This window comes from Geotrypetes seraphini, chromosome 9 (genome assembly GCF_902459505.1).
Source record: "Geotrypetes seraphini chromosome 9, aGeoSer1.1, whole genome shotgun sequence".
NCBI lineage: Eukaryota > Metazoa > Chordata > Amphibia > Gymnophiona > Dermophiidae > Geotrypetes > Geotrypetes seraphini.
This window is the reverse complement of record NC_047092.1, coordinates 9,313,239-9,326,943: the sequence shown is the minus strand read 5'-3', so window position 1 is coordinate 9,326,943 and position 13,705 is coordinate 9,313,239. Positions and strand designations below refer to the sequence as shown.

The following is a 13,705-nucleotide window of genomic DNA, read 5'->3' as shown; positions in this document are numbered from 1 at the left end:
CAAACACTTTGAAATCATAAGTAGCAACATTCTAGAGCTCAGATTGTGATGTCATAATGCCTCATTCCACCAATGGCTAAGCTCCATCCTCATCCATACAAGCCTCAGCCACTTTTAAATCCTAAGTATTCGAGGCTTGTGCAGTTAAAGCAGAACTTACAGGAATGAGGCAGGGACAAAACTTGCGGGGACGGGACAGAGAAATTGAGTTCCTGCAAGGACAAATTTGTCCCTGTGTCATTCCCTACTGGAGGAGGAGATACCTGGAGACACACACACCACTGGTGAGCAAACATTTATGTTTTAATAGCATTTTTGTTCTACTTCCTGTCTTAATCAGAAGTTTCTGGTTTCTCTTCACAGATTTTGTAAAAGTTTATCTTATCGTTTCCTTCAGTTGTAATTCACCTAAAAATAAATAGAGCCACTTTCGTCTGCCTTGGCTTTGTAGTTTCCTCTGCAATAAAGTCCTGATTTCTGCTTTATTTTATCTCAGCTCTTTCCTCTGACTTTGCCACCACCTTCATTATTTTAATCCTGACCTCAGAACCCTACTCTGGAATGGGGCAGGAAGCAGCTTCAGTAGAGATGGTGCCGTGAAAAAGATCAGAATTCGAACATGTAAACTTTTACCTTATTTGGAAGCCTGCCCCCTTGTGGTAGTACTGCAAGACTACTGATAAGGGGCAGGTGGCCTCATTTTTGAAATTAGAGCCACCAGGGCAGAAGCGACTGGGGATTGCTCCTGCCCCCAACTAGACACCGGGGATGCTCTGGTTAAAGCATAGCAGAGGCACAGAGCAGGAGGATGGCGGGCTGGATAGGGCACAGATGTTGACTGAAAGAAGTAGAAGGGTGGGGTGGAGGGTCCAAGGAATACCAGAGTTTTCAAGATTTCCCCAATGAATATGCATTGAAAGCAGTGCATGCACATAGATCTCATGCATATTCATTGGGGAAATCCTGAAAACCCGACTGGATTGCGGCCCTCAAGGAGGGACTTTGAGACCCCTGCTTTAGAGTAAAGTAATATTGTAGCTGTCTTGATAAATGTTTATAAAAAGAAAATGGAAATAAGTTAATTTTTTTATTCAACTACTAACTTTTGGAGATCAAAAACCCCTTCCTCAGGACAGAGCAGGATACAGTAACAGCATTATATTGCACTGACCTGAGGAAGGAGGTTTTGTCCTCTGAAAGCTAACTGAAAAATGAATTCGTTCAATAAAATGTTATTTTCTCATTTTCCATTTTTGTTTTATTTCTATTTGTTAATTTGTAAAGTAGTGATTGTTATTTCTCAGGGTTTTTTTAAATTTACAACTGCTGTCTTTATATATGATTCTTGCTTACTCTGGCTCTGGATTGCTATATAATAGAGCGCTATTGTTCTTATTGAATGATCTAAAATGTTTATTGATTGTATAAATTTTGTTTTTAGTTATTTTATGAATGTTGTAAGCCGTCTAGTAATAGGCGGTTGAAAAATTTGTTAAATAAACAAATATTTTGCACAGTATTAGAGGCCATGTGTCACAGTTTCTGTCATGTTGCATTGTATGCAGAGTCTGGCTTCTTGGCGGTTCAGTTTTTTTGTCTACATATTTCTATTTTTAGTTTGTGGTTACTTATTCCATACTAGGCGAGGGTGTATCTGTGTTCTATATGTATGAAAAGGACATTGTTTTCTGTTAGCATTGACAGTGCAGGATTGATCTGTACTAAACTGCATTGATGTTCTAGTGCTCACTGCAGTGTTTAAGATGCTGCCTTTTCCTAGATGCAACCTTGTTGTGTGACCCATGGATTATTACTAAAAATATTTTTTTTTTATAAAGAGGAGAGGGTGTTAAGAAATGATCGGTCCCGGATGTCAAATATAATAGGAGAAGACAATTTTTAAAAAATTATTTAGGCTCCAGGTGAGAATTCAGAAAGGGAGGAGAGAGATATGGCACTCACACCAGGTCACCTGGGACTTGGTAACACTAGAAAGGTGGCGGAATATTCAGTACTGTTGTCAGTTGCTTTGGAATAGGAAGCACAAGGGCACAGGCTTCCGTTCTCCAATTTCTGTATTGGGCAACAAGATGGCAGATGAAGTTTAATGTAGAGAAATGTAAAGTCTTGCATGTAGGAAACAGAAACCCGAAGTACAGCTATACGATGGGAGGGCTGGTAATGGGTAAAAGTACCCAAGAAAAGGACTTGGGGGTAATAGTGGACAACACAATAAAGCCGTCAGCACAGTGCGCAGCGACCTCTAAGAAGGCTAATAGAATGCTGGGTACTATCAAGAAAGGTATTACAATCAGAACGAAAGAAGTTATCCTGCCGTTGTATCGGGCGATGGTGCACCCGCATCTGGAGTACTGCGTCCATTATTGGTTGCCGTACCTTAAGAAGGATATGGCGATACTCGAGAGGATTCAGAGGAAAGCTACACGCTTGATAAAAGGTATGGAAAACCTTTCATACGCTGAGAGATTGGAGAAACTGGGGCTGTTTTCCCTAGAAAAGAGGAGACTTAGAGGGGACAAGATAGAGACTTACAAGATCATGAAGGGCATGGAGAAAGTGGAGAGGGACAGAAAGAGAGAGAGAAAGGGAGACAGAGAGAAATAAAGAGAGAGAGATAGAAAGAAAGAGAGACAGAAATAGAGAGAGAGATAGAGAAAGATTGGAGAAACTGGGTCTCTTTTCCCTGGAGAAGAGGAGACTCAGAGGGGACATGATAGAGACTTACAAGATCATGAAGGGCATGGAGAAAGTGGAGAGGGACAGATTCTTCAAACGTTCGAAAACTACAAGAACGAGAGGGCATGCGGAAAAGTTAAGAAGGGACAGATTCAGAACCAATGCTAGGAAGTTCTTCTTTACCCAGAGGGTGGTGGACACCTGAAATGCGCTTCCAGAGAGTTTGATAGGACAGAGTATGGTTTTGGGGTTCAAGAAGAGATTAGATCTAATCTAATCTAATCTAAACCTTAAGTTTATATACCGCATCATCTCCATGAGTATGGAGCTCGACACGGTTTACAAAAACTTAAATAATAGGTAGAGAAGAAGAAAAAAGGTTTACATGAACTTATGTGTCGAAGGGAGGAGAAAAATGGGGGGAGTATGAAGTTACAATATGATGAAAAGCCAAGTTTTCAGTTGTTTGCGGAATAATTGAAGGGAGCCCAGGTTCCGCAACAGGATGGTGAGGTCGTTCCAAAGACCTGTGATTTTGAAGAGAAGGGATTTTCCCAGTTTGCCTGCATAGTGGATGCCGCGTAGAGAGGGGAAGGCTAATTTCCTGAAGGAAAAGGGGATAGAAGGGTATAGATAGAGAATTACTATACAGGTCCTGGACCTTATGGGCCGCCATGTGAACGGATTGCTGGGCATGATGGACCTCTGGTCTGACCCAGAAGAGGCACTGCTTATGTTCTTATGTTTACTGTATATTGCTATAAGGGGGTTGGTGGTTCTTATATTGTTGAAGTTGTTGCATTGTTTGAACCTTCTACAGATAATCAATAAAACGGACTTTCCAATAAAGTCAAACATCACCTATGAACGCCATTTCCATCCAAAATCAGATTTCATTTTCTGGTGAATCTTTATATTACTTACCTAGCAGCCCATGAGAATTAGACGACAGTCCTTTACTCTTCGAAATGTAAAACCCCAAATGGTTTCTCTGAAACGGTGCTGGGTTCTTGTACTGGTGAAGCAGGATGACAAAGCTAATTGTGCCCTGGATGGTCACCGTGACCCGGGATTTGGCAGAGACGGCCACTAGCAGGCCTGCATTCTCCACGCTTGCATTTTTGTAGCAGGACAGAACGACCCTGTCCTTGCTGTCCATGATGACTTTGGCAGGGGTGATTTCCACGTATGACCTGGTCGGCTTATTGACGACGATCGTGATGCTGCTGAAGTAAGTCCGATACTTCTTATGACCGTTCGGAGGTGCAGGGGCTCCGATTAACTGTCCATTTACTGTGACACCTTGGACAAAAAAAAAAAAGACTTGGATGTAAAAAACTGAACTTTTTAATTTAAAATATTCAACAAATCCACCAACAAAATAGGGATTACACAGTAAGGGGGAGCTGGTTTATTACAATAGTGGGGAGTGTGTGGCACAGTGGTTAGAGCCACAGCCTCAGCACCCTGAGGTTTTGGTTTTAAATCCCATGCTGCTCCTTGTGATCCTGGGCAAGTCACTTAATCCCCCCATTGCCCCAGGTACATTGGATAGATTGTGAGCCTATGGGGACAGACAGGGGAAAATGCTTGAGTACCTGAATAAACTCATGTAAACCCTTCTGAGCTCCCCTGAATAAATAGTGTGAAGAGTTTCAGCCTCTGATAACCAGAGCTGGTATTGTGACATCATAATGCCTCATTCCACCAATAAGAGCCAACCTCATCAGTGATGTCACAATGGCTGAATTGTCCTACACTTGGCTCACTTTTACTATACTTTGATTTCTAGAGTGGTGCAGTGGTTAAAGCTACAGCCTCAGCGCCCTGAGGTTGTGGGTTCAAACCCACGCTGCTCCCTGTGACCATGGGCAAGTCGCTTAATCCCCGCATTGCCCTAGGTACATTAGATAGATTGTGAGCCCCCAGAGAGGGAAAAATGCTCAAGTACCTGAATGTGAACCACTTAGGCTATAAGTGGTATATAATATAAATAAATAAATAAATAATAGGTATTGAGTCCCATGTTGGGCAATGAGGTAACAAGAAAAGGAAGCGCTAAATTTCAGCTGAGGATAGGGTTACCAGACATCTGGATTTCCCTTTGAGGCCACGTCCGGGGGTCTGGAAGTCTCCTCCTCTCTCGATGACCTTCTTGCCATGGGCATAGTTGGAGGCGATGAGCTGTGCGGTGCACTCACCAGAGATCTTGTAGTCCGAGACCAATTGGAGAATGTCCCCGGGCTTGCCATCGATGTTAAAGCACACAGTCAGCTTACTCATGGGGAAGTCAACAACAAAGTGAGGGTCTCCATCCGCTGGAATCAGAAATGAGAACATGTTCAGAACACGGGATAGGAAGGTTAGTTTCAAAACTACTTCTGCAAGCAGGGCACCACTTAGGCATGTCAGAGGTGCCAATCATTGACCGACAGATGCCTAGGTACACTAGGGAAGCACCGAAGTGCTACGCCCTCGAACTTCAAGGGGTGCAGACATGAAGGTGAAGCATGGGAAGACCTTGGGTATGTCTTCCAGACACGAGCGTAGTTTATACAACATTACAAACTACGTATGTCACTTGGCACACCTAGAGGTTCCAACTTACACATGCCAGTGACATGGTGCAGGAGGGGCGCTCAAAGACGGTCACCCCAATGTCAACTTACACCAGTATTCTATAACAGAATCTTGCTGACAAGATGCTGATATGGAGTTGGCGCTAAGCACAGATCATAAGGGCAGTGGCAGAGCTACGGGTGGGGGCACAGGCTCACCTACTTTTGGTTCAGGCCCACCCATTGGTGGCACCACACTTGCCCCCTCCCTGGTGTACCTTACAGGCATTCCCGGTGCCTGCAGCTACTCATTGTTGCTGCCAGCACTGGTCCTCTGCCATGTCTCATCCTCACTCTTGTCACTTTCTTTGGGTCATAGCAGAGGGAAGCCCTCTGGGCCAGCGCCGGCACAAAAATGAATCATTGTAGGCACCGGGAATGCCTGTAAGGTACACGAGGGAGGGACAGGGTTTGAAGACAGGAAGGCAGATGCTTGGACACCATGGAAGAGAAAGGGGAGACATACTGGATGGGAGGAGTGGCTTAGTGGTTAGAGTTGAAGCATCAGCACCCTGAGGTTGTGGGTTTAAGCCCAGCGCTGCTCCCTGTGACCTTGGGCAAGTCACTTAATTCTCCATTGTCCCAGATACATTTAGGTAGATTTTGAGCCCACCAGAACATATAGGGAAAATGTTTGAGTACCTGAATGTAAAAACCAGTTAGACAACCTCCATTGATAGGCAGTATATAAATAATTAACACACTTTACTTTTTTTTATATCTCCGGGAGATGGCGTGTGGAAGGACCCATTCAAGTTAACTGTGGGCCCGTCCAAAATACTGGGTCTGGCTACGTCACTACAATAGGGCCCCTAAACCGAGGCACTAATTTATCCACATAAATGACCTCTTCTGGAATACCGACTACTGGAAAAGTACGAACCATGCTTTGATAGAACCCACTTTGCCAGAGGGCACATCAATGGGTGAAGTTTGGGCAGAGCAGCCATGGACGCAGAGAATACTATAATTTGCATTTGTTCATATATAACACTAGGCGAGGATAAGCAGTGGCTTAGCGAGGGTAAGAGGCGCCCCACCCTCATCTCCCTGCTCCTTCCCCACCCCCCTGGCTGGGCGCGCCCTTTACCTTCTCCTGTAGCTCTTTAACTTTCCCGGCGCGGGACCCGGAAGTGACGTCAGAGGGAGAGCTGACATTGGCGCGAGGAGCAGATGGGAGTTGCTGCTTGCGCCAGCAAAGAGCTAGAGGTACTGGAGGGGGGGAGTGAAGATGCCCGTGCAGCGGGTGGAGGAGTGGGAAGGAGCGAGGGTCAGAGAGGAAGACCGGTACCGGCACCCCCACCAAGATGGTGTCTCGCCAAGATGGAGGGGATTCCTTGTGGGGATGGATGGGGGCAGAGGAGATTCTGATGGGGACGGGTGAGATTTCTGTCCCCGTGCAACTCTAGTTTACACGTGATCATATGTCCATGAACTGACCCTTAAGGGTTTTGCGTGCCAGGTGAGAGGTAGAAATCTTAACGCTGAACTATGCGTCTGCTTCCTCTTTGAGATTTTGGCAAAGCCCACCCAGAGAAAAATGGGCGTGTCCTTTTCATACGTGCATATCATTTAAAATGGCCTCCAAAGATGTCAAACTCGCAGCAAATGTTTAAAAATGGCACCTCCACCCCCCCAGACAAAATAACCATCAGAAATATGCCAGACTTGATTCGGCTTCACACTCCAATTTCAGATTCAAATTTTCAGCCTGTCCAGGCAGGAACCTTGTAACCATATGATTTATCTTGTAGAGTGACAATAATTATAGTAAAGAGCGTTATTATGATTATCTAAACAGAATATTCTGTTCCTACATGTCAAACTGGCATTTTGCTATACCTCGACCAAATTACCCAAACCATCCCTAGTGTATTATTAATGTTTACACACTCTGTGCCTCTAAACCCCCCCCCCCCCCAATTATACCTGACTTATATCAGGCTATATAAATTCTAGGCTTTCGCTTACTTCCTTTCAAATTATTGATTTTTCACTAGGCTCAGGTGGGTGGCCATTTGCTAAAGGACTGACATTAAATACACAACCATCTGCTCGGCAAAGAGCTTCTGCACCTACCTGACGTTTTCGAGACCACCGAAACTTCCTCTTCTTTCTTGTGCACTGAACCTAAGTAGAGAAAGAGAAGGGGGAAGCTAGCTTGGTAAACGCACAACACAGCGAAAGCACAGTGGGCCTGAATTCATCACAGGCAACGGATCACCTCAGGGATGGGCCTCGGACGGCCAGCAATCAGGAATGATCAAAAACTTTCAAGAAATTTGGAGTTCATTGGATACATTTGTTAAACACCTTAAAAGATTAATAATTGACCTGCCAGATTGAATTATTTTTATTTCTATGCACGCACATCCAGGACGGGGAGGGAGGGCATGGATATTTGATTCATGTTTAACGCAAGAATATAAGTGCTATTTATTGGAATATTGAATGTTTAAAATCAGGGGTGTCCACCCTTTTGGCTTCCCTGCCGCATTGGCCGAAAAAAAATTTCTGGGGCCGCACAAACGCTGCAGCAAGACAGAGGAGGGAGCCAGCAAGATGGTAAACACCAGGGGGCAGCAGAGGAAAACACTGTATCGCCCTCGACCGGGGCCGCACAAAATACTTCATGGGGCCGCAGGTTGGACACCCCTGGTTTAAATGTTGCACTTTTTATAAGCTTTATAAAATCAATAAAGATTTAAAAAAGAAAAGAAAAGCCATCCAGACGCCTGGACAGTCCTCTGAAAAGAGGACATGTCCAGGTAAATTCGGAGATCTGGTAGCCCTAGCCCAGGGTCACAAGGGGAAGCGTTGGACTTGGAACCTACTACCTCTGGGTGCTGAGGCTGCGGCCTTAACCACTAGGCCATGCCTCCACTCTTAGTACAAGACTGTGCGTGTAGGGTATAAGTGAAAATGTTTTAGGGACAGTTGCAATTATTTGTAAAAAGAAAAAAATAAGGCAAGGGTGCCAGTTGGGGGCTGGTGGGAATTCCTCCTTCCATTCAAACTCCAATGATGAAAAAGAAACAAGTTCTAAAAGGGTCCAGATGGGGCAAAAATCACCATCGTATGCATCAGAGGGGTTATACATAACGTGACCATTTATTTTTTTCATCAAAAGAGGACATCTATTAATTGTCAGTCCCGCCCCCAATCCTGCCCTAGCCCCGCCCTCAATCTCGCCCCCAATTTCTTCCATTCATTTTTCAGGTACACATATCTTTATATTAATTCATAATGGTAACCATAAAATTAAAAAAAAACTACAAAGCACACTATACACAGAGAAAATGTTAATTATCATGTATATTTGGTTGTTTTTTTTTAAGATGTCAAGGCAAATGACTTTAAAATATGCAATGTTACCTCAGTAACCATAGAAAAATAGACAAATATAGTGCAAAATATAGACAGCAGACATAAATTCTCAAAACTGACACGTTTTGATCATTAAATTGAAAATAAAATCATTTTTTCTACCTTTGCTGTCTGGTGATTTCATGAGTCTCTGGTTGTGTTTCCTTCTGACTGTGCATCCTTTCTTTCTTTCTGCACTCAGGCCCAACAATTGTCCCTTTCTATTCCCTCCCTCCTTCCTTCCTATGTCCTTAGTGCCCCCAGTGTCTCTGTCCTGTGTCCTTAGTGCCCACAGTGCCTCCTACCCATGTCCATAGTGCCCCCAGTGCCTCTGTCCTGTGTCCATAGTGCCCCAATGCCTCTGTCCTGTGTCCATAGTGCCCCCAGTGCCTCCTTCCTATGTCTTGCCTTGCCTTTGTCCCTCCCCCGAAGCCAGCCTGTCTGCCTACCTCCTTCCCTCCCTCCAGTGCCTGATTCAACCCCCCTCCCCTGTGCGATTCAAACCCCCTGCCCGCCTGCCCATCCATCTGTCCGTGTACCTCAGCTACCTGCTAGTCTGCCTCCCTGCCATGTCGATTCAAACCCTGGGCTGCCGCCACTGTTTCTTGCCTTCTTCCCAGACGTCAATTTTGACATCAGAGAAGAAGTTTGGGCCAGCCAGGCAGCGATTGGCTGGCCCGGAACTTCCTCTCCGACGTCAAAATTGATGTCGGGAAGAAGCCAAGAAGCAGCGGTGGTAGCCCAAGGGTTTGAATCAGCGCAGCAGGGAGGGGAAGTGATCACCTGTCCTGGTGTCCCCGCGCACAGCTTCGAGACGCTGTCCCTGAAAACGGGACATTTCGGTGTCCCGAAGCAGTGGGTTGGGAGAACGGGACAGTCGGTCCAAAAACGGGACTGTCCCACTGAAAACGAGACGTATGGTCACCTTAGTTATACACACTACAAGAACTCTGGGCTGGGATTGGTTTGCTGGTTTACTAGTCATCCTGGACAGTGACGCTGCTGTGGGGAAATCTATTTTGGATTTTGAGGCAAAAGTGATAGTCATAGGCCCTTGAGGGGAATTTATCATAACCCAGTGGTTAGGGTTAGACAGGAGGACTAAGAGGAGGGGGCACTCTCTAAAGTTAAAAGGGGATAGATTCCGTACAAACGTAAGGAAGTTCTTCTTCACCCAGAGAGTGGTGGAAAACTGGAACGCTCTTCTGGAGGCTGTTATAGGGGAAAACACCCTCCAGGGATTCAAATAGGGGGAAACACCCTCCAGGGATTCAAGACAAAGTAGATAAAGACAGATTGTTCACCCCCTCCAAGGTAGAGAGAATGAGAGGACACTCTCTAAAGTTAAAAGGGGATCGATTCCGTACAAACGTAAGGAAGTTCTTCTTCACCCAGAGAGTGGTAGAAAACTGGAACGCTCTTCCGGAGTCTGTCATAGGGGAAAACACCCTCCAGGGATTCAAGACAAAGTTAGACAAGTTCCTATTGAACCAGAACGTACGCAGGTAAGGCTAGACTAAGTCAGGGCACTGGTCTTTGACCTAAGGGCCACCACATGAGCGGACTGCAGGGCATAATAGACCACTGGTCTGACCCAGCAGCGGCAATTCTTAGGTTCTTAACCCTTTCAGGACCATAAGGATCGTAGGCCAATTTTTGTGGTTTTGACGACATTTTTATGGTAAAAAGGGCTTGCAGATGCCAAAAAATTGATTTTTTTTGTGAAATATCATTATTTTTTTTAAAAAAAATCAAACTTCTGGCTTATGGACAGTGTGGCAAGTGAATCTTCTCGTCAATCTGGCAACGACGCTAATGAATGAATGTCGGAACCAGTTTGTTTACATAAAGGCAGTATCATATGGAATCCGTACATATCAAATTTAGAACTGTAGACTATCCCAATCAAAATTTATAGGATTTTAAAGTTATGGGACAAATATGTCCCTTGGTCCTGAAAGGGTTAACTGCAGCTAAACACTCCTCGAGAAAGCCTGTCTGCTAAATGAAGTATTCTGACATTAGAATCCAATGGAAAGATCAGAGCGAGCCTGGTCTTCAAAACCCACTTGAATAGCAACCAGTGGCGCAGTGCAGGCATAAAACAAGCTGTCAATTACAGAAACATCTGGCAAGGCATGGACTCGACACAGACTGCCTCCATGACTGACAGCCTGTTTTCTGCCTGTACTGCGCCACTGGTTGCTATTCAAGTGGGTTTTTGAGGACCAGGCTCGCTCTGCTCTTTTCCATTGGATTCTTCTGTTCCTTGCGCAGAGGTGACTATCTCCATTGTTGGCGCTGTATTCTGGCATTATATCCCATCTTTGCTAGTGGGGAGAGTGTGGTGCAGTGGTAAAAGCTGAGGTTGTGGGTTCAAACCCACGCTGCTCCTTGTGACCCTGGGCAAGTCACTTAATCCCCCCATTGTCCCAGGTACATTAGATAGATTGTGAACCCACCGGGACAGACAAGGAAAATGCTTGAGTACCTTAATAAATTCATGTAAACTGTTCTGAGCTCCCCTGGGAGAACAGTTTAGAAAACTGAATAAATATATAGTGTGAAAGGTTTCAGCCTCTGATAACCAGAGCTGGTATTGTGATGTCATAATTCCACCAATAAGAGCCAACCTCATCGGTGATGTCACAATGGCTTGATTGTCCTATTCTTGGCTCACTTTTACTATATTTTGATTTCTAGAGTGGTGCAGTGGTTAAAGCTAAAGCCTCAGTACCCAGAGGTTGTGGGTTCAAACTCGCACTGCTCCTTGTGACCCTGGGCAAGTCACTTAATCTCCCCATTGCCCCAGGTACATTAGATAGATGGGGACAGACAAGGAAAATGATTGAGTATCTGAATAAATTCATGTAAACTGTTCTGGGCTCCCCTGAATAAATCGTTTGAAAAGTTTCAGCCTCTGATAACCAGGGCTGGTACTGTGACATCATAATGCCTCATTCCACCAATAAGAGCCGACCTCATCAGTGATGTCACAATGGCTTCTTTGTCCTACACTTGTCTCACTTTTACTATATTTTGATTTCTAGAGTAGTGCAGTGGTTAAAGCTACAGCCTCAGCACCCTGGGGTTGTGGGTTCAAACCCACGCTGCTCCTTGTGACCCTGGGCAAGTCACTTAATCCCCCCATTGCCCCAAGGTACAATAGATAGATTGTGAGCCCACCGGGACAAACAGAGAAAAATGCTTGAGTACCTGAATAAATTCATGTAAACCATTCTGAGCTCCGTAAGGAGAAAAGTATAGAAAATTGAATAAATAAATATTGTGAAAAGTTTCAGCCTCTGATAACCAGAACTGAGATTGTGACATCATAATGCCTCAGTCCACCAATAAGAGCCAACCTCATAAGTGATGTCACAATGGCTTGATTGTCCTAGACTTGGCGCACGGGGGGGAGGGGGGGAGAAATGAGTGGGTGAGGGGCGCAACGCCACCCTGGGCATCACTCACCTTCGCTATGCCAGTGCATGACTATGACTGAATCAGTGGATATCATACGTTATTGTTTACGTTTGTTCCTTATGTCTCACAGCTTTTTAAGTTACTGGGTTTAAATTGTTGTCCTTTACAGTGTTCCCCCGCAAATTCACGGTTCGTGAATTGCAGACTCGCTCATTCAAGGTTTTCTCTGACCGCCTCTTCCTGTAGTAAAGTCGGGCTACACCAATCAGAACGTGAACTCGCAGGCCTTGAGCATGCTCAGATGCTCAAGGCCCAGCAGACGAGTAGGCCGATCTTCAAGAGTGCCCAGATGAGGGTAAGAAGCGGCGGGGGGGTGCCCAATTGTGTCGGGGGGGGATGTCGGATCGTGTTGGGGGGTGCCCAATCGTGGCGGGGGGGGGGGGGGGTTGGATCGTGGCGGGGGGGTGCCAGATTGCGGGGGGGGGGGGGGGGGGGTGTGCTCGTAAATCGAGCCATGCTCGGTTTCCGAGGCACCGATTTTGCAAATGTTTTGCTCGTCTTGCAAAACACTCGCAAACCGGTGCACTCGTAAACCGAGGTACCACTGTACTTCTTTATACTTAGATGAACTGGTCTGGTAGAGAGAAAGAGAGGGCACTCTCTAAAGTTAAAATTCTGTACAAACGTAAGGAAGTTCTTCTTCACCCAGAGAGTGGTGGAAAACTGGAACGTTCTTCCGGAGTCTGTTATAGGGGAAAACACCCTCTGAACCGGAACATACGCAGGTAAGGCTAGATTCAGGGCATTGGTCTTTGACCTTAGGGCCACTGCGTGAGCAGACTGCTGGGCACGACGGACCACTGGTCTGTCCCAACAGCGGCAGTTCTTATGTTCTCAATGGATAGTATAGCAAATGTTCTTAAATAAATCTAAGAGACCTCAAAGGCTTGTAATCTATGCAGAGACCAGGGCTATGGAGTCGAGGAGTTGGAGTCGCTAAAAATGTACTGACTCCAACTCCTGATAAATTTAAATTATAATAAAAAAAATACAGCAAGTTCAAATGTCCCATTTCACAAACAATAGTTATAATTAACACATTCTTTGCGAGTATTTTTTGCCCATCTAAGCCAAAAAGCGAGCACATTTTTTTAATGTTGCACGGGAAATTAGCTGTAATTTCGGAATCATCATTTATTTTTGAATAAAGCTTTCAGTTTCTTTTCTTAGATTGAATTCTTTACTATATTTTGAACACATTATTATTTTGTTATAAAGAATTACAACATTCAAGGTTAATTTCAAAATTTAAAAAAAATACTCTTTTATACTGAAGAAATTTAAGGAAAGACAACTGAATTTACCGCTATTTTATTTACAATTTTGATCTCTCGACCCTAATTCCACGACCTAACATCGAACGATAGATAATACATAATTTTTAATTTGCCGAATAGCCGTGTTTACACTTTTGCTGCACCCCAGCGCTAATTTGTAGAAACCGAGTTTTGTTGGCTCCCGCACTCTAGTAATAGTATGCGAAAAACACGTTTACTCGTTTCCCGCCAACAATGATGTAAGAATAAAGCCCAGTGCAT

General features: G+C 44.8%; 1 protein-coding gene across 1 annotated transcript in view; it reads right to left on the bottom strand.

Annotated features, from left to right (window-relative positions):
• Positions 1-13,705, bottom strand: part of ITIH5 (inter-alpha-trypsin inhibitor heavy chain 5) — a 137,812-nt gene that overhangs the window by 17,527 nt on the left and 106,580 nt on the right. The window contains exons 11-13 of the mRNA XM_033958849.1: positions 7,395-7,445; positions 4,899-5,015; positions 3,622-3,999 (exon numbers count right to left, since the gene is read on the bottom strand). Of these exons, the coding sequence (XP_033814740.1) occupies positions 3,622-3,999; positions 4,899-5,015; positions 7,395-7,445 (546 nt within the window). The remainder of the gene's footprint in view (positions 1-3,621; positions 4,000-4,898; positions 5,016-7,394; positions 7,446-13,705) is intronic.